We start from the raw sequence: 22,500 nt of genomic DNA on the forward strand, positions 1-22,500 counted from the left end.
CTCCTCCTCCTATCGTTGAGTGATCAATACCCTCCTCCTCCTATCGTTGAGTGATCAATACCCTCCTCCTCCTCCTATCGTTTAGTGATCAATACCCTCCTCCTCCTATCTTTGAGTGATCAATACCCTACTCCTCCTATCGTTGAGTGATCAATACCCTCCTCCTCCTCCTATCGTTTAGTGATCAATACCCTCCTCCTCCTCCTATCGTTGAGTGATCAATACCCTCCTCCTCCTATCTTTGAGTGATCAATACCCTCCTCCTATCTTTGAGTGATCAATACCCTCCTCCTCCCATCAGTGTTAGTTAATAGCGTCTATAGATCCATGTCTAGGGTTGATTCAGTGTGTGTGCGCTCTTCCATACTGAACTGACCCAGGGTCTGGCAGGTAACACTGCCAGCAGCATTGTGTCCCAGCTACACGTACGAATGACTCTGAGAAGAACAGGACACAATAGAGTGTCGTTCAGGAAGACCACAGATATCATGTCTGTACTTGGGGGAGACGGAGAGTTAAGGACCTGAAATACTGAGTCACGGCCAGTCTGTTCTCTCCACGCGTCAACAACACCACATTGGTGTAAAATAATCCTCATTGAGTCCATCATTTTGACAAAACTGCAGGTGATGGGAATAAAAGTTTGTTCGAGGAAATAAATCCAGCGACACTTTTTTAACGGGCCCAACAACAGGAGAGGAGAGTGAAGAAGTAGCTCAAGAGGAACTGCTCCTCCCTACCTTCAGGCTCTGCTCAAACTCAACACCCCGAACACTCTATCTGCCACATCTGGTCTCTAGGCCCTCCCACCCCTATGGGAGGGCAGCTCCCCCTCCCTACCTTCAGGCTCTGCTCAAACTCAACACCCCGAACACTCTATCTGCCACATCTGGTCTCTAGGCCCTCCCACCCCTACGGGAGGGCAGCTCCCCCTCCCTACCTTCAGGCTCTGCTCAAACTCAACACTCTACCTGCCACCTCTGGTCTCTAGGCCCTCCCACCCCTACAGGAGGGCAGCCCCCCCTCCCTACCTTCAGGCTCTGCTCAAACTCAACACCCTGAACACTCTATCTGCCACATCTGGTCTCTAGGCCCTCCCACCCCTACGGGAGGGCAGCTCCCCCTCCCTACCTTCAGGCTCTGCTCAAACTCAACACTCTACCTGCCACCTCTGGTCTCTAGGCCCTCCCACCCCTACAGGAGGGCAGCCCCCCTCCCTACCTTCAGGCTCTGCTCAAACTCAACACCCCGAACACTCTATCTGCCACATCTGGTCTCTAGGCCCTCCCACCCCTATGGGAGGGCAGCTCCCCCTCCCTACCTTCAGGCTCTGCTCAAACTCAACACTCTGCCACCTCTGGTCTCTAGGCCCTCCCACCCCTATGGGAGGGCAGCTCCCCCTCCCTACCTTCAGGCTCTGCTCAAACTCAACACCCCGAACACTCTATCTGCCACCTCTGGTCTCTAGGCCCTCCCACCCCTACGGGAGGGCAGCTCCCCCTCCCTACCTTCAGGCTCTGCTCAAACTCAACACTCTGCCACATCTGGTCTCTAGGCCCTCCCACCCCTACAGGAGGGCAGCCCCCCCTCCCTACCTTCAGGCTCTGCTCAAACTCAACACCCCGAACACTCTATCTGCCACCTCTGGTCTCTAGGCCCTCCCACCCCTACAGGAGGGCAGCCCCCCCCCCTACCTTCAGGCTCTGCTCAAACTCAACACTCTGCCACATCTGGTCTCTAGGCCCTCCCACCCCTACAGGAGGGCAGCCCCCCCCTCCCTACCTTCAGGCTCTGCTCAAACTCAACACTCTGCCACATCTGGTCTCTAGGCCCTCCCACCCCTATGGGAGGGCAGCTCCCCCTCCCTACCTTCAGGCTCTGCTCAAACTCAACACCCCGAACACTCTATCTGCCACATCTGGTCTCTAGGCCCTCCCACCCCTACGGGAGGGCAGCTCCCCCTCCCTACCTTCAGGCTCTGCTCAAACTCAACACTCTACCTGCCACCTCTGGTCTCTAGGCCCTCCCACCCCTACAGGAGGGCAGCCCCCCCCTCCCTACCTTCAGGCTCTGCTCAAACTCAACACCCCGAACACTCTATCTGCCACATCTGGTCTCTAGGCCCTCCCACCCCTATGGGAGGGCAGCTCCCCCTCCCTACCTTCAGGCTCTGCTCAAACTCAACACTCTGCCACCTCTGGTCTCTAGGCCCTCCCACCCCTATGGGAGGGCAGCTCCCCCTCCCTACCTTCAGGCTCTGCTCAAACTCAACACCCCGAACACTCTATCTGCCACCTCTGGTCTCTAGGCCCTCCCACCCCTACGGGAGGGCAGCTCCCCCTCCCTACCTTCAGGCTCTGCTCAAACTCAACACTCTGCCACATCTGGTCTCTAGGCCCTCCCACCCCTACAGGAGGGCAGCCCCCCCCCTCCCTACCTTCAGGCTCTGCTCAAACTCAACACCCCGAACACTCTATCTGCCACCTCTGGTCTCTAGGCCCTCCCACCCCTACAGGAGGGCAGCCCCCCCCCCCTACCTTCAGGCTCTGCTCAAACTCAACACTCTGCCACATCTGGTCTCTAGGCCCTCCCACCCCTACAGGTGGGCAGCCCCCCCTCCCTACCTTCAGGCTCTGCTCAAACTCAACACTCTGCCACATCTGGTCTCTAGGCCCTCCCACCCCTACAGGAGGGCAGCCCCCCCCCTCCCTACCTTCAGGCTCTGCTCAAACTCAACACTCTGCCACCTCTGGTCTCTAGGTCCTCCCACCCCTATGGGAGGGCAGCTCCCACTCAGCCCAGTCCAATCTCTTCTCTGTCCTGGCACCCAAATGGTGGAACCAGCTTCCCCCTGAAGCGAGGACATCAGAGCCCCTGCCCATCTTCTGAAAACATCTGAAACCCGCCCTCTTCAAATAGTATCTTAAATAATCCTCTCACACTCCTTTCAATTGAGCCTCCCCACCCCTTCTAGCTCTGACTCTACTGACGGCTCGGACTCTACTGACGGCTCGGACTCTACTGACGGCTCGGACTCTACTGACGGCTCGGACTCTACTGACGGCTCGGACTCTACTGACGGCTCGGACTCTACTGACAGCTCGGACAGCTCGGACTCTACTGACAGCTCGGACTCTACTGACGGCTCGGACTCTTCTGACAGCTCGGACTCTACAGACAGCTCTGACAGCTCGGACTCTACTGACAGCTCTGACAGCTCGGACTCTTCTGACGGCTCGGACTCTACTGACAGCTCGGACTCTACTGACAGCTCTGACAGCTCGGACTCTACTGACAGCTCGGACTCTACTGACAGCTCGGACTCTACTGACAGCTCTGACAGCTCGGACTCTACTGACAGCTCGGACTCTACTGACAGCTCAGACTCTACTGACAGCTCGGACTCTTCTGACAGCTCGGACTCTTCTGACAGCTCGGACTCTACTGACAGCTCGGACTCTACTGACAGCTCGGACTCCACTGACAGCTCTGACAGCTCGGACTCTACTGACAGCTCGGACTCTACTGACAGCTCGGACTCTACTGACAGCTCTGACAGCTCGTACTCTTCTGACGGCTCTGACTCTACTGACGGCTCGGACTCTACTGACGGCTCGGACTCTACTGCTGACGGCTCGGACTCTACTGAAGGCTCGGACTCTACTGACGGCTCGGACTCTACTGACGGCTCGGACTCTTCTGACGGCTCGGACTCTTCTGACGGCTCGGACTCTTCTGACGGCTCGGACTCTTCTGACGGCTCGGACTCTACTGACGGCTCGGACTCTACTGACGGCTCGGACTCTACTGACGGCTCGGACTCTACTGACGGCTCGGACTCTACTGACAGCTCTGACAGCTCGGACTCTACTGACAGCTCTGACTCTACTGACAGCTCTGACAGCTCGGACTCTACTGACAGCTCTGACTCTACTGACAGCTCTGACAGCTCGGACTCTACTGACAGCTCGGACTCTACTGACAGCTCGGACTCTACTGATAGCTCGGACTCTACTGACAGCTCGGACTCTACTGACAGCTCGGACTCTACTGACAGCTCGGACTCTACTGACAGCTCGGACTCTACTGACAGCTCTGACAGCTCTGACTCTACTGATAGCTCGGACTCTACTGACAGCTCTGACAGCTCAGACTCTACTGACAGCTCGGACTCTACTGACAGCTACGTTATTGAGGGAAAATCTACTTTCTATGCCTGTGATATGTGGTTGTCTGACCAAGACACCTTAAGATGAATGCACTAACTGTGATATGTAGTTGTTCCACCTTGCTATCTGGCGATGAATACACTAACTGTGATATGTGGTTGTTCCACCTTGCTATCTGGAGATGAATGCACTAACTGTGATATGTGGTTGTTCCACCTAGCTATCTGGAGATGAATGCACTAACTGTGATATGTAGTTGTTACACCTAGCTATCTGGAAATGAATGCACTAACTGTGATATGTGGTTGTTCCACCTAGCTATCTGGAGATGAATGCACTAACTGTGATATGTGGTTGTTCGACCAGGCTATCTGGAAATGAATGCACTAACTGTGATATGTAGTTGTTACACCTAGCTATCTGGAAATGAATGCACTAATTGTGATATGTGGTTGTTCCACCTAGCTATCTGGAGATGAATGCACTAACTGTGATATGTGGTTGTTACACCTAGCTATCTGGAGATGAATGCACTAACTGTGATATGTGGTTGTTACACCTAGCTATCTGGAGATGAATGCACTAACTGTGATATGTGGTTGTTCCACCTAGCTATCTGGAGATGAATGCACTAACTGTGATATGTAGTTGTTACACCTAGCTATCTGGAAATGAATGCACTAACTGTGATATGTGGTTATTCGACCAGGCTATCTGGAAATTAATGCATTAACTGTGATATGTGGTTGTTCCACCTAGCTATCTGGAAATTAATGCATTAACTGTAAGTGGCTCTGGCTCAGAGTGTCTGCTAAATTACTAACATGTCAATTTAAAATGAGTAGGAGAGAGTAGGATGAGATGAGAGGAGAGGAGGAATTAGGACAGAGAAAGAGGAGAAGTAGAGAGGAAGAAAGGAGAGGAGAAGAGAGGAGGAGAAGGGAGAAGAGGAGAACAGAGAAGAGGAGAGATGAGAAGAGAGGAGAGAAGAGGGGAGAAGAGAGCGGAGAAGAGGAGAGATGAGAAGAGAAGAGAAAGGAGGAGAAGAGGAGAAGAGAGCGGAGAGGAGAGAGGAGAAGAGAGCGGAGAAGAGGAGAGATGAGAAGAGAGGAGAAGAGAGCAGAGAAGAGGAGAAGAGAGCGGAGAGGAGGAGAGGAGAAGAGAGGAGAAGAGAGGAGAAGAGGAGAAGAGAGCGGAGAAGAGGAGAGATGAGAAGAGAGGAGAAGAGAGCAGAGAAGAGGAGAAGAGAGCGGAGAGGAGGAGAGGAGAAGAGAGGAGAAGAGAGCGGAGAAGAGGAGAAGAGAGCGGAGAGGAGGAGAGATGAGAAGAGAGGAGAAGAGGAGAGATGAGAAGAGAGGAGAAGAGAGAGGAGAAGAGGAGAGATGAGAAGAGAGGAGAAAAGAGGAGAAGAGGAGAGATGAGAAAAGAGGAGAAGAGAGAGGAGAAGAGGAGAGATGAGAAGAGAGGAGAAAAGAGGAGAAGAGGAGAGATGAGAAAAGAGGAGAAGAGAGCGGAGAAGAGGAGAGATGAGATGAGAGGAGAACAGAGGAGAAGAGGAGAGATGAGAAGAGAGGAGAGCGGATAAGAGAGGAGATGAGAGCATAGGAGAGAGGAGAAGAGAGAGGAGAAGAGGAGAATGGAGAAGAGTGCATAGGAAAGAGGAGATGAGAGGAGAGGAGAGGAGGAGAGAGGAGGAGAGAGCGGAGAAGATGAGAGGAGAGGAGATGAGAGGAGAGGAGGAGAGAGGAGGAGAGAGCGGAGAAGATGAGAGGAGGAGAGAGGAGGAGAGAGAGGAGAAGATGAGAGATGAGAAGAGAGGAGAAGAGAGGAGAGATGAGACGAGAGGAGAAGAGAGCGGAGAAGAGGAGAGATGAGAAGAGAGAGCGGATAAGAGAGGAGACGAGAGCATAGGAGAGAGGAGAAGAGAGGAGAATGGAGAAGAGTGCATAGGAAAGAGGAGACGAGAGGAGAAGAGAGGAGAAGAGAGGAGAAGAGAGGAGACTAGAGGAGAAGAGAGGAGGAGAGAGGAGAGGAGAGAGAAGAAGAGAGGAGGAGAAGAGAGGTGGAGAGAGGAGGAGAGAGAAGGAGAAGAGAGGAGGAGAGAGGTGGAGAGAGGAGGAGAGAGGAGAAGAGAGGTGGAGAGAGGAGGAGAGAGGTGGAGAGAGGAGAAGAGAGAAGGGGGGAGGAAGAGAGAGATGGAGAAGAGAGGTGGAGAGAGATGGAGGAGAGAGGAGAGGTGGAGAGAGGAGAAGAGAGGTGGAGAGAGGAGGAGAGAGAAGGAGGAGAGAGGAGGAGAGAGAAGGAGAAGAGAGGAGGAGAGAGGAGAAGAGAGGTGGAGAGAGGAGGAGAGAGAAGGAGAAGAGAGGAGAAGAGAGGAGAGAGCACAGGAGAGAGGAGGAGAGAGATATTACCAGTGTCTTGACTCCGTACTGTTTCTCCACTTTCTCTCTGAGCTGTTTGAAGCAGGCCTCCAGGCGGTCATGGAAAGGCCTCAGAGCCTCTGTCACTTTCTCTCCATGGATACGAACACCATCAGCTAGGTAAGGGATCTGGAAACACACAATGATCACAACAGTCATCTGAAGGGGTTTTGAAGGGGTTTGAACACACACACACACACACACACACACACACACACACACACACACACACACACACACACACACACACACACACACACACACACACACACACACACACACACACACACACACACACACACACACGCCAAGTAAGGGACCACAACAACAAAATGGACACAAAACTGCATAACATTCCTCTCCTACTGGTGTCAGGTGGTATATTATACTCCATAACATTCCTCTCCTACTGGTGTCAGGTGGTATATTATACTCCATAACATTCCTCTCCTACTGGTGTCAGGTGGTATATTATACTCCATAACATTCCCCTCCTACTGGTGTCAGGTGGTATATTATACTCCATAACAGTCCTCTCCTACTGGTGTCAGGTGGTATATTATACTCCATAACATTCCTCTCCTACTGGTGTCAGGTGGTATATTATACTCCATAACATTCCTCTCCTACTGGTGTCAGGTGGTATATTCTACTCCATAACATTCCTCTCCTACTGGTGTCAGGTGGTATATTATACTCCATAACATTCCCCTCCTACTGGTGTCAGGTGGTATATTATACTCCATAAAAGTCCTCTCCTACTGGTGTCAGGTGGTATATTATACTCCATAACATTCCTCTCCTACTGGTGTCAGGTGGTATATTATACTCCATAACATTCCTCTCCTACTGGTGTCAGGTGGTATATTATACTCCATAACATTCCTCTCCTACTGGTGTCAGGTGGTATATTATACTCCATAACATTCCTCTCCTACTGGTGTCAGGTGGTATATTATACTCCATAACATTCCTCTCCTACTGGTGTCAGGTGGTATATTCTACTCCATAACATTCTTTCTCCTACTGGTGTCAGGTGGTATATTATACTCCATAACATTCCTCTCCTACTGGTGTCAGGTGGTATATTATACTCCATAACATTCCTCTCCTACTGGTGACAGGTGGTATATTATACTCCATAACATTCCTCTCCTACTGGTGTCAGGTGGTATATTCTGCTCCATAACATTCCTCTCCTACTGGTGTCAGGTGGTATATTATACTCCATAACATTCCCCTCCTACTGGTGTCAGGTGGTATATTCTACTCCATAACATTCCTCTACTACTGGTGTCAGGTGGTATATTATACTCCATAACATTCCTCTCCTACTGGTGTCAGGTGGTATATTCTACTCCATAACATTCCCCTCCTACTGGTGTCAGGTGGTATATTCTACTCCATAACATTCCCTCCTACTGGTGTCAGGTGGTATATTATACTCCATAACATTCCTCTCCTACTGGTGTCAGGTGGTATATTCTACTCCATAACATTCCCCTCCTACTGGTGTCAGGTGGTATATTATACTCCATAACATTCCTCTCCTACTGGTGTCAGGTGGTATATTCTACTCCATAACATTCTTCTCCTAATGGTGTCAGGTGGTATATTATACTCCATAAGATTCCTCTCCTACTGGTGTCAGGTGGTATATTATACTCCATAACATTCCTCTCCTACTGGTGTCAGGTGGTATATTATACTCCATAACATTCCCCTCCTACTGGTGTCAGGTGGTATATTATACTCCATAACATTCCTCTCCTACTGGTGTCAGGTGGTATATTATACTCCATAACATTCCTCTCCTACTGGTGTCAGGTGGTATATTATACTCCATAACATTCCCCTCCTACTGGTGTCAGGTGGTATATTATACTCCATAACATTCCTCTCCTACTGGTGTCAGGTGGTATATTATACTCCATAACATTCCCCTCCTACTGGTGTCAGGTGGTATATTATACTCCATAACATTCCTCTCCTACTGGTGTCAGGTGGTATATTATACTCCATAACATTCCTCTCCTACTGGTGTCAGGTGGTATATTATACTCCATAACATTCCCCTCCTACTGGTGTCAGGTGGTATATTATACTCCATAACATTCCTCTCCTACTGGTGTCAGGTGGTATATTATACTCCATAACATTCCCCTCCTACTGGTGTCAGGTGGTATATTATACTCCATAACATTCCTCTCCTACTGGTGTCAGGTGGTATATTATACTCCATAACATTCCTCTCCTACTGGTGTCAGGTGGTATATTATACTCCATAACATTCCCCTCCTACTGGTGTCAGGTGGTATATTATACTCCATAACATTCCCCTCCTACTGGTGTCAGGTGGTATATTATACTCCATAACATTCTTTCTCCTACTGGTGTCAGGTGGTATATTCTACTCCATAACATTCCTCTCCTACTGGTGTCAGGTGGTATATTCTACTACATAACATTCCACTCCTACTGGTATCAGGTGGTATATTATACTCCATAACATTCCTCTCCTACTGGTGTCAGGTGGTATATTATACTCCATAACATTCCTCTCCTACTGGTGTCAGGTGGTATATTATACTCCATAACATTCCTCTCCTACTGGTGTCAGGTGGTATATTATACTCCATAACATTCCTCTCCTACTGGTGTCAGGTGGTATATTATACTCCATAACATTCCTCTCCTACTGGTGTGAGGTGGTATATTATACTCCATAACATTCCTCTCCTACTGGTGTCAGGTGGTATATTATACTCCATAACATTCCTCTCCTACTGGTGTCAGGTGGTATATTATACTCCATAATATTCCTCTCCTACTGGTGTCAGGTGGTATATTCTACTCCATAACATTCCTCTCCTACTGGTGTCAGGTGGTATATTATACTCCATAACATTCCTCTCCTACTGGTGTCAGGTGGTATATTATACTCCATAACATTCCTCTCCTACTGGTGTCAGGTGGTATATTATACTCCATAACATCCCTCTCCTACTGGTGTCAGGTGGTATATTCTACTCCATAACATTCCACTCCTACTGGTGTCAGGTGGTATATTATACTCCATAACATTCCTCTCCTACTGGTGTCAGGTGGTATATTATACTCCATAACATTCCTCTCCTACTGGTGTCAGGTGGTATATTCTAACATTCCCCTCCTACTGGTGTCAGGTGGTATATTATACTCCATAACATTCCTCTCCTACTGGTGTCAGGTGGTATATTATACTCCATAACATTCCTCTCCTACTGGTGTCAGGTGGTATATTATACTCCATAACATTCCTCTCCTACTGGTGTCAGGTTGTATATTATACTCCATAACATTCCTCTCCTACTGGTGTCAGGTGGTATATTATACTCCATAACATTCCTCTCCTACTGGTGTCAGGTGGTATATTATACTCCATAACATTCCCCTCCTACTGGTGTCAGGTGGTATATTATACTCCATAACATTCCTCTCCTACTGGTGTCAGGTGGTATATTATACTCCATAACCTTCCTCTCCTACTGGTGTCAGGTGGTATATTCTACTCCATAACATTCCCCTCCTACTGGTGTCAGGTGGTATATAATACTCCATAACATTCCTCTCCTACTGGTGTCAGGTGGTATATTATACTCCATAACATTCCTCTCCTACTGGTGTCAGGTGGTATATTATACTCCATAACATTCCTCTCCTACTGGTGTCAGGTGGTATATTATACTCCATAACATTCCTCTCCTACTGGTGTCAGGTGGTATATTATACTCCATAACATTCCTCTCCTACTGGTGTCAGGTGGTATATTATACTCCATAACATTCCCCTCCTACTGGTGTCAGGTGGTATGTTATACTCCATAACATTCCTCTCCTACTGGTGTCAGGTGGTATGTTATACTCCATAACATTCCTCTCCTACTGGTGTCAGGTGGTATATTATACTCCATAACATTCCTCTCCTACTGGTGTCAGGTGGTATATTATACTCCATAACATTCCTCTCCTACTGGTGTCAGGTGGTATATTATACTCCATAATTCTACTCCATTCCTCTCCTACTGGTGTCAGGTGGTATATTATACTCCATAACATTCCTCTCCTACTGGTGTCAGGTGGTATATTCTACTCCATAACATTCCTCTCCTACTGGTGTCAGGTGGTATATTATACTCCAAAACATTCCTCTCCTACTGGTGTCAGGTGGTATATTATACTCCATAACATTCCTCTCCTACTGGTGTCAGGTGGTATATTATACTCCATAACATTCCTCTCCTACTGGTGTCAGGTGGTATATTCTACTCCATAACATTCCTCTCCTACTGGTGTCAGGTGGTATATTATACTCCATAACATTCCTCTCCTACTGGTGTCAGGTGGTATATTATACTCCATAACATTCCCCTCCTACTGGTGTCAGGTGGTATATTATACTCCATAACATTCCTCTCCTACTGGTGTCAGGTGGTATATTATACTCCATAACATTCCTCTCCTACTGGTGTCAGGTGGTATATTATACTCCATAACATTCCTCTCCTACTGGTGTCAGGTGGTATATTATACTCCATAACATTCCTCTCCTACTGGTGTCAGGTGGTATATTATACTCCATAACATTCCTCTCCTACTGGTGTCAGGTGGTATATTATACTCCATAACATTCCTCTCCTACTGGTGTCAGGTGGTATATTATACTCCATAACATTCCTCTCCTACTGGTGTCAGGTGGTATATTATACTCCATAACATTCCTCTCCTACTGGTGTCAGGTGGTATATTATACTCCATAACATTCCTCTACTACTGGTGTCAGGTGGTATATTATACTCCATAACATTCCTCTCCTACTGGTGTCAGGTGGTATATTCTACTCCATAACATTCCTCTCCTACTGGTGTCAGGTGGTATATTCCTACTCCATAACATTCCTCTCCTACTGGTGTCAGGTGGTATATTATACTCCATAACATTCCTCTCCTACTGGTGTCAGGTGGTATATTATACTCCATAACATTCCCCTCCTACTGGTGTCAGGTGGTATATTATACTCCATAACATTCCCCTCCTACTGGTGTCAGGTGGTATATTATACTCCATAACATTCCTCTCCTACTGGTGTCAGGTGGTATATTCTAACATTCCTCTCCTACTGGTGTCAGGTGGTATATTATAATCCATAACATTCCCCTCCTACTGGTGTCAGGTGGTATATTATAATCCATAACATTCCCCTCCTACTGGTGTCAGGTGGTATATTATACTCCATAACATTCCTCTCCTACTGGTGTCAGGTGGTATATTATACTCCATAACATTCCTCTCCTACTGGTGTCAGGTGGTATATTATACTCCATAACATTCCCCTCCTACTGGTGTCAGGTGGTATATTATACTCCATAACATTCCTCTCCTACTGGTGTCAGGTGGTATATTATACTCCATAACATTCCCCTCCTACTGGTGTCAGGTGGTATATTATACTCCATACCATTCCTCTCCTACTGGTGTCAGGTGGTATATTCTAACATTCCTCTCCTACTGGTGTCAGGTGGTATATTCTACTCCATAACATTCTTTCTCCTACTGGTGTCAGGTGGTATACATTCCATAACATTCTCCTACTGGTGTCAGGTGGTATATTATACTCCATAACATTCCTCTCCTACTACTGGTGTCAGGTGGTATATTATACTCCATAACATTCCTCTCCTACTGGTGTCAGGTGGTATATTATACTCCATAACATTCCCCTCCTACTGGTGTCAGGTGGTATATTATACTCCATAACATTCCTCTCCTACTGGTGTCAGGTGGTATATTATACTCCATAACATTCCTCTCCTACTGGTGTCAGGTGGTATATTATACTCCATAACATTCCTCTCCTACTGGTGACAGGTGGTATATTATACTCCATAACATTCCTCTCCTACTGGTGTCAGGTGGTATATTATACTCCATAACATTCCCCTCCTACTGGTGTCAGGTGGTATATTATACTCCATAGACACGGACTTAGAACTGTTAATTACGTCCGAACTCACAGTAAGTCATGGTGTGTGTGTGTGTGTGGGAGTGTACTTGTTTGTGTTTGTGTGGGTGGGGAGTGTACTTGTTTGTGTTTGTGTGGGGGGGGGGAGTGTACTTGTGTGTGTGTGTGTGTGTGTGTGTGTGTGTCTGTGTCTTTAGAACCCACGCCTGCTGAGAAAGCCAAGGGAACATGACCGTGTTCATTAAAACCCCGGTAGAATGTAGAAGGCCTGGTTGCCATAGTCACCTCACCGCCCCATGCTCCTACTCTCTAGACACACTGTGTGTTTCTCCTCTGTTATCACACTGCTCCTTTACATGACACAGCAAAGCTAAGAGTACACGGGACTGGCACGGGACTGGCACGGGACTGACACGGGACTGACACGGGACTGACACGGGACTGACACGGGACTGGCACGGGACTAGCACGGGACTGACACGGGACTGACACGGGACTGACACGGGACTGGCACGGGACTGGCACGGGACTGACACGGGACTGACACGGGACTGGCACGGGACTAGCACGGGACTGACACGGGACTGACACGGGACTGACACGGGACTGGCACGGGACTGGCACGGGACTGACACGGGACTGGCACGGGATGGATGCAGGACTGACACGGGACTGGCACGGGACTGACACGGGACTGGCACTGGACTGGCATGGGACGGGCACGGGACTGACACAGGACTGACACGGGACTGACACGGGACTGACACAGGACAAGTGGCTAATAAGTCTGGATGTACATCTGACTGGCAAATGGAGAAATGATGAGACGAAACTCAACAAAAAGAAGAGACTGTATTATGAAGCCAAGATCAACGATATAAAGAATGATGGAAAACAACTTCGGAGAACTTTAAATGACATTATGGGCAGAAAGACAAAATTCAACTCCATCTTTCAGCAAACCAGATGGCTTATCACAAAACCATTTGATGTTACCAATTATTTTAATGATGACTTCATTGGCAACGTGGGAAAATGTCGGCAGGAAATGCCAACAACGAACAGCGAGCCTTCATAGTCATGCATAAATAATACAAATGATGAAAGAAAAGCTTTGCATATTTTAATGTTGTAAAGTTTGTGTGGGAGAGGTAGATTTTTTTTTTATTGATCAATAATGACAAAACTCCTGACATTGACAACTTAGATGGAAAGCTACTGAGGATGGTGGCTGACTCTATAGCCACTCCTACTGACTCTATAGCCACTCCCACTGACTCTATAGCCACTCCTACTGCCTCTATAGCCACTCCTACTGACTCTATAGCCACTCCTACTGACTCTATAGCCACTCCTACTGACTCTATAGCCACTCCTACTGACTCTATAGCCACTCCTACTGACTCTATAGCCACTCCTACTGAGGATGGTATCTGACTCTATAGCCACTCCTACTGACTCTATTGCCACTCCTACTGACTCTATAGCCACTCCTACTGACTCTATAGCCACTCCTACTGACTCTATAGCCACTCCTACTGTCTCTATAGCCACTCCTACTGACTCTATAGCCACTCCTACTGACTCTATAGCCTCTCCTACTGACTCTATAGCCACTCCTACTGAGGATGGTAGCTGACTCTATAGCCACTCCTACTGTCTCTATAGCCACTCCTACTGACTCTATAGCCACTCCTACTGAGGATGGTGGCTGACTCTATAGCCACTCCTACTGAGGATGGTATCTGACTCTATAGCCACTCCTACTGTCTCTGTAGCCACTCCTACTGAGGATGGTAGCTGACTCTATAGCCACTCCTACTGACTCTATAGCCACTCCTACTGACTCTATAGCCACTCCTACTGACTCTATAGCCACTCCTACTGACTCTATAGCCACTCCTACTGACTCTATAGCCACTCCTACTGAGGATGGTAGCTGACTCTATAGCCACTCCTACTGTCTCTATAGCCACTCCTACTGAGGATGGTAGCTGACTCTATAGCCACTCCTACTGTCTCTATAGCCACTCCTACTGTCTCTATAGCCACTCCTACTGAGGATGGTAGCTGACTATAGCCACTCCTACTGACTCTATAGCCACTCCTACTGACTCTATAGCCACTCCTACTGAGGATGGTAGCTGACTCTATAGTCACTCCTACTGTCTCTATAGCCACTCCTACTGTCTCTATAGCCACTCCTACTGAGGATGGTAGCTGACTCTATAGCCACTCCTACTGTCTCTATAGCCACTCCTACTGTCTCTATAGCCACTCCTACTGAGGATGGTAGCTGACTATAGCCACTCCTACTGACTCTATAGCCACTCCTACTGTCTCTATAGCCACTCCTACTGAGGATGGTAGCTGACTCTATAGCCACTCCTACTGTCTCTATAGCCACTCCTACTGTCTCTATAGCCACTCCTACTGAGGATGGTAGCTGACTATAGCCACTCCTACTGACTCTATAGCCACTCCTACTGACTCTATAGCCACTCCTACTGAGGATGGTAGCTGACTCTATAGTCACTCCTACTGTCTCTATAGCCACTCCTACTGACTCTATAGCCCCTCCTACTGAGGATGGTAGCTGACTCTATAGCCACTCCTACTGAGGATAGTGGCTGACTCTATAGCCACTCCTACTGAGGATGGTATCTGACTCTATAGCCACTCCTACTGAGGATGGTGGCTGACTCTATAGCCACTCCTACTGAGGATGGTATCTGACTCTATAGCCACTCCTACTGAGGATGGTATCTGACTCTATAGCCACTCCTACTGAGGATGGTATCTGACTCTATAGCCACTCCTACTGTCTCTATAGCCACTCCTACTGAGGATGGTATCTGACTCTATAGTCACTCCTACTGTCTCTATAGCCACTCCTACTGAGGATGGTGGCTGACTCTATAGCCACTCCTACTGTCTCTATAGCCGCTCCTACTGACTCTATAGCCACTCCTACTGTCTCTATAGTCACTCCTACTGACTCTATAGCCACTCCTACTGAGGATGGTATCTGTCTCTATAGCCACTCCTACTGAGGATGGTATCTGTCTCTATAGCCACTCCTACTGTCACTATAGCCACTCCTACTGTCTCTATAGCCACTCCTACTGACTCTATAGCCACTCCTACTGAGGATGGTATCTGACTCTATAGCCACTCCTACTGACTCTATAGCCACTCCTACTGAGGATGGTATCTGACTCTATAGCCACTCCTACTGAGGATGGTATCTGACTCTATAGCCACTCCTACTGAGGATGGTGGCTGACTCTATAGCCACTCCTACTGAGGATGGTAACTGACTCTATAGCCACTCCTACTGTCTCTATAGCCACTCCTACTGACTCTATAGCCACTCCTACTGAGGATGGTATCTGACTCTATAGCCACTCCTACTGAGGATGGTATCTGACTCTATAGCCACTCCTACTGAGGATGGTGGCTGACTCTATAGCCACTCCTACTGAGGATGGTATCTGTCTCTATAGCCACTCCTACTGAGGATGGTAGCTGACTATAGCCACTCCTACTGAGGATGGTATCTGACTCTATAGCCACTCCTACTGACTCTATAGCCACTCCTACTGAGGATGGTATCTGACTCTATAGCCACTCCTACTGAGGATGGTAGCTGACTCTATAGCCCCTCCTACTGAGGATGGTAGCTGACTCTATAGCCACTCCTACTGAGGATGGTAGCTGACTCTATAGCCAGTCCTACTGAGGATGGTAGCTGACTCTATAGCCACTCCTACTGAGGATGGTATCTGTCTCTATAGCCACTCCTACTGAGGATGGTGGCTGACTCTATAGCCACTCCTACTGAGGATGGTATCTGACTCTATAGCCACTCCTACTGTCTCTATAGCCACTCCCACTGACTCTATAGCCACTCCTACTGAGGATGGTATCTGACTCTATAGCCACTCCTACTGACTCTATAGCCACTCCTACTGAGGATGGTATCTGACTCTATAGCCACTCCTACTGTCTCTATAGCCACTCCTACTGACTCTATAGCCACTCCTACTGAGGATGGTATCTGACTCTATAGCCACTCCTACTGACTCTATAGCCACTCCTACTGACTCTATAGCCACTCCTACTGAGGATGGTATCTGACTCTATAGCCACTCCTACTGAGGATGGTAGCTGACTCTATAGCCACTCCTACTGAGGATGGTAGCTGACTCTATAGCCCCTCCTACTGAGGATGGTAGCTGACTCTATAGCCACTCCTACTGAGGATGGTAGCTGACTCTATAGCCACTCCTACTGAGGATGGTATCTGACTCTATAGCCACTCCTACTGACTCTATAGCCACTCCTACTGAGGATGGTATCTGACTCTATAGCCACTCCTACTGAGGATGGTAGCTGACTCTATAGCCACTCCTACTGAGGATGGTAGCTGACTCTATAGCCCCTCCTACTGAGGATGGTATCTGACTCTATAGCCACTCCTACTGAGGATTGTATCTGTCTCTATAGCCACTCCTACTGTCTCTATAGCCACTCCTACTGTCTCTATAGCCACTCCTACTGACTCTATAGCCACTCCTACTGAGGATGGTAGCTGACTCTATAGCCACTCCTACTGAGGATGGTGGCTGACTCTATAGCCCCTCCTACTGAGGATGGTAGCTGACTCTATAGCCACTCCTACTGAGGATGGTAGCTGACTCTATAGCCCCTCCTACTGAGGATGGTAGCTGACTCTATAGCCACTCCTACTGAGGATGGTAGCTGACTCTATAGCCACTCCTACTGAGGATGGTATCTGACTCTATAGCCACTCCTACTGACTCTATAGCCACTCCTACTGAGGATGGTATCTGACTCTATAGCCACTCCTACTGAGGATGGTAGCTGACTCTATAGCCACTCCTACTGAGGATGGTAGCTGACTCTATAGCCCCTCCTACTGAGGATGGTATCTGACTCTATAGCCACTCCTACTGAGGATTGTATCTGTCTCTATAGCCACTCCTACTGTCTCTATAGCCACTCCTACTGAGGATGGTATCTGACTCTATAGCCACTCCTACTGAGGATGGTATCTGACTCTATAGCCACTCCTACTGAGGATGGTATCTGACTCTATAGCCACTCCTACTGAGGATGGTATCTGACTCTATAGCCACTCCTACTGACTCTATAGCCACTCCTACTGAGGATGGTATCTGACTCTATAGCCACTCCTACTGAGGATGGTATCTGACTCTATAGCCCCTCCTACTGACTCTATAGCCACTCCTACTGAGGATGGTATCTGACTCTATAGCCACTCCTACTGACTCTATAGCCACTCCTACTGAGGATGGTATCTGACTCTATAGCCACTCCTACTGAGGATGGTATCTGACTCTATAGCCACTCCTACTGACTCTATAGCCACTCCTACTGAGGATGGTATCTGACTCTATAGCCCCTCCTACTGACTCTATAGCCACTCCTACTGAGGATGGTATCTGACTCTATAGCCACTCCTACTGACTCTATAGCCACTCCTACTGAGGATGGTATCTGACTCTATAGCCACTCCTACTGAGGATGGTATCTGACTCTATAGCCACTCCTACTGACTCTATAGCCACTCCTACTGAGGATGGTATCTGACTCTATAGCCACTCCTACTGAGGATGGTATCTGACTCTATAGCCACTCCTATCTGTCATATCTTTAATCTGAGCCGGGAGGAAAGTCTTTGTCCTCCGGCCTGGAGGGAAGCCAAAGTCATTCCGCCACCCAAGAGTGGTAAAGCTGCCTTCACTGGTTCTAAGAGCAAAATTATCAGCCTGCTGCCAGCTCTTAGCAAACTGCTGAACAAATGGTGTTTGACCAAATTCAATGTTATTTCTTTCAAAATGAACAAGACTTAAAGCTTAGAGAGAAGAGCACTCAATGTGTATGGTACCGACACAAATGACTGATGATTGGTTGAAAGAAATAGATAATGAGAAGATTGTGGGACCTGTACTGTTAGATCTGGACGGCTCTGACTTAGAATACGTGGACAACTACAAATACCTAGGTGTCTGGTTAGACTGTAAACTCTCCTTCCAGACTCACATCAAACATCTCCAATTCAAAGTTAAATCTAGAATCGGCTTCCTATTTCGGCAACAAAGCATCCTTCACTCATGCTGCCAAACTTACCCTCGTAAAACTGACCATCCTACCGATCCTAGACTTCGGTGATGTCATTTACAAAATAGCCTCCAACACCCTACTCAGCAAATTGGATGCAGTCTATCACAGTGGCATCCGTTTTGTCACCAAAGCCCCATATTCTACCCACCATTGCGACCTGTACGCTCTCGTTGGTTGGCCCTCGCTTCATACTCGTCGCCAAACCCACTGGCTCCAGGTCATCTACAAGTCTCTGCTAGGTAAAGCCCCGCCTTATCTTCGCTCACTGGTCACCATAGCAGCACCTACTCGTAGCACGCGCTCAAGCATGTATATCTCACTGGTCACCCCCAAAGCCAATTCCTCCTTTGGTCGTCTTTCCTTCCAGCACTCTGCTGCCAACGACTGGAACGAACTGCAAAAATCTCTGCAAAAATCTCGCTGGAGACTCATATCTCTCTCACTAGCTTTAGGCACCCGCTGTCAGAGCAGCTCACAGATCACTGCACCTGTACATAGCCCATCTGTAAACAGCCCATCCAACTACCTCATCCCCATACTGTATTTATTTATTTATCTTGCTCCTTTGCACCCCAGTATCTCTACTTGCACATTCATCTTCTGCACATCTAATTGCTATATTGTATTTACTTTGCCTCCATGGCCTATTTATTGCCTTAATTCCCTTAACTTAAATCATTTGCACTCACTGTATATAGACTTGTTGGTTTTCTTTTGTTCTACTGTATTATTGACTGTATGACTTGTTTATTCCATGTGTAACTCTGTGTTGTTGTATGTGTCGAATTGCTTCGCTTTATCTTGGCCAGGTAGCAGTTGCAAATTTGAACTTGTTCTCAACTTGCCTACCTGGTTAAATAAAAGTATTCTCAACTAGCCTACCTGGTTAAATAAAGGTGTTATCAACTAGCCTACCTGGTTAAATAAAGGTGTTCTCAACTAACCTACCTGGTTAAATAAAGGTGAAATCAATTAAAAAATAAATGGTTTTCTATTGAGATGTAGTTTAGATGGTTTTCTATTGAGATGTAGTTTAGATGGTTTTCTATTGAGATGTAGTTTAGATGGTTTTCTATTGAGATGTAGTTTAGATGGTTTTCTATTGAGATGTAGTTTAGATGGTTTTCTATTGAGATGTAGTTTAGATGGTTTTCTATTGAGATGTAGTGAGATGTAGTTTAGATGGTTTTCTATTGAGATGTAGTTTAGATGGTTTTCTATTGAGATGTAGTGAGATGTAGTTTAGATGGTTTTCTATTGAGATGTAGTGAGATGTAGTTTAGACGGTTTTCTATTGAGATGTAGTGAGATGTAGTTTAGACGGTTTTCTATTGAGATGTAGTGAGATGTAGTTTAGACGGTTTTCTATTGAGATGTAGTGAGATGCAGTTTAGATGGTTTTCTATTGAGATGTAGTTTAGATGGTTTTCTATTGAGATGTAGTGAGATGTAGTTTAGACGGTTTCTAGTGAGATGTAGTTTAGATGGTTTTCTATTGAGATGTAGTTTAGATGGTTTTCTATTGAGATGTAGTTTAGATGGTTTTCTATTGAGATGTAGTGAGATGTAGTTTAGATGGTTTTCTATTGAGATGTAGTTTAGATGGTTTTCTATTGAGATGTAGTGAGATGTAGTTTAGATGGTTTTCTATTGAGATGTAGTTTAGATTGTTTTCTATTGTGTTAACGGCTTTTCAACCTTAAGCCATACCATGGATTCAGAGCTATCTATTTAATAGAACTCAGAGGGTGTTCTTTAATGGAAGCTTCTCTAATGTCAAACATGTAAAGTGTGGTGTACCGCAGGGCAGCTCTCTAGGCCCTCTACTCTTTTCTATTTTTTAACAATGACCTGTCATTGGTTTCATGACTGTCCTGATCAGGTCAGGTTACAGGAGACCACAACCCTACAGATTATCTGTCAACCCCAACAGAGGAGGAGAGATGTGTGGGTCTGAAGATGTTATGGCCCCACGCCCCTTGTAAATCTCAGGCCACAGACACATTTCTTTGTCCCGTCACTATGGAGAACCAGCCTCAATACATTAAACATGAAATAAAGGGACTTTGGAGGCTCTGGTAACGGATTGTGTTTGACTTTATAACAGGCTGAGTTTCCCTACAGGCTGAGTCTCCCTACAGGCTGAGTGTCCCTACAGCCAATGGTTTAAGTACAGTTAGGTGATGGTGCCTTATAGCAGGGATTTGTCGTCTCCTCGGGGACACCAAGCCATCCACATGTTGGATCTATTCCAGAGCACCTGATTCAACTCGTCAGCTAAATCACCAAGCCCTTGATCAGGTGGATCAGATGAGATAGTTCAGAGCTACAATAACATTGTAAAACGTCAGGGGGTCACCGAGGAGAGGTTAGAAAAACCACTGCTCTGCAGGAAGTCTCTAAGAACGAGTCGAATATTACAACCAATAGTATAGCTCCTCCCCCTTTTACTTCCTCCATCCCCAGGTTTGAACATACAACTGTTCCTTTGTTTATATAAAAAACAAACAAATATTGTTAAGTTATGAATAAAAAATAAAATCCAATAATAAAATACGCATGCTTGTTGATTAATATGTGGTAATAAGTCAAAGCCACACGATGAAAACATTTAATCCTCTTACAATGGGTTTAGTGCAGCTCTTTGGCTGCAGGAAGTCACACAAAGAGGTTTTATTTACAGCATACGCTTCCACAGCCAACAGACACTCTACTGTCACCGTTCCACCGTACACAGCATCTTCAGTACAGTGTCTGCATGGCTTACATACTCACCGCAGCCAAACGCCTGACTAAAGGGTTTACTCTGACAACACAGAGGGGTGTGAAGTCTCTGGGAAAGAAGGGAGTGTGTGTGTTTGTGTCTGTGTGTGTGTGTGTGTGAGTGAGAAAGAGAATGTCTGCGTTAAACTATATAAATCCTCTGAGTGTTCCAATCTTCTATATTATACAGAGGGAACTCTGGCTAGCAAAGGAGATAGATACAGAGTCCAGACATACTGATAGATACAGAGTCCAGACATACTGATAGATACAGAGTCCAGACATACTGATAGATACAGAGTCCAGACATACTGATAGATACAGAGTCCAGACATACTGATAGATACAGAGTCCAGACATACTGATAGATACAGAGTCCAGACATACTGATAGATACAGAGTCCAGACATACTGATAGATACAGAGTCCAGACATACTGATAGATACAGAGTCCAGACATACTGATAGATACAGAGTCCAGACATACTGATAGATACAGAGTCCAGACATACTGATAGATACAGAGTCCAGACATACTGATAGATACAGAGCCCAGACATACTGATAGATACAGAGTCCAGACATACTGATAGATACAGAGCCCAGACATACTGATAGATACAGAGCCCAGACATACTGATAGATACAGAGTCCAGACATACTGATAGATACAGAGTCCAGACATACTGATAGATACAGAGTCAGACATACTGATAGATACAGAGTCCAGACATACTGATAGATACAGAGTCCAGACATACTGATAGATACAGAGTCCAGACATACTGATAGATACAGAGCCCAGACATACTGATAGATACAGAGTCCAGACATACTGATAGATACAGAGTCCAGACATACTGATAGATACAGAGTCCAGACATACTGATAGATACAGAGTCCAGACATACTGATAGATACAGAGTCCAGACATACTGATAGATACAGAGTCCAGACATACTGATAGATACAGAGTC

The 22,500-nt window shown here is 46.9% G+C and overlaps 2 protein-coding genes across 2 annotated transcripts in view; one reads left to right on the top strand and one right to left on the bottom strand.

Moving 5' to 3' along the window:
* LOC135513383 (dedicator of cytokinesis protein 1-like) overlaps positions 1 to 22,500 on the top strand; it is a 1,066,221-nt gene that overhangs the window by 132,739 nt on the left and 910,982 nt on the right.
* Positions 1 to 22,500, bottom strand: part of LOC135511833 (dedicator of cytokinesis protein 1-like) — a 513,132-nt gene that overhangs the window by 29,395 nt on the left and 461,237 nt on the right. Inside the window, exon 33 of the mRNA XM_064933315.1 lies at positions 6,581 to 6,718. Coding sequence (XP_064789387.1) covers positions 6,581 to 6,718 — 138 coding nt within the window. The remainder of the gene's footprint in view (positions 1 to 6,580; positions 6,719 to 22,500) is intronic.

Source organism: Oncorhynchus masou, chromosome 24, assembly GCF_036934945.1.
Source record: "Oncorhynchus masou masou isolate Uvic2021 chromosome 24, UVic_Omas_1.1, whole genome shotgun sequence".
NCBI lineage: Eukaryota > Metazoa > Chordata > Actinopteri > Salmoniformes > Salmonidae > Oncorhynchus > Oncorhynchus masou.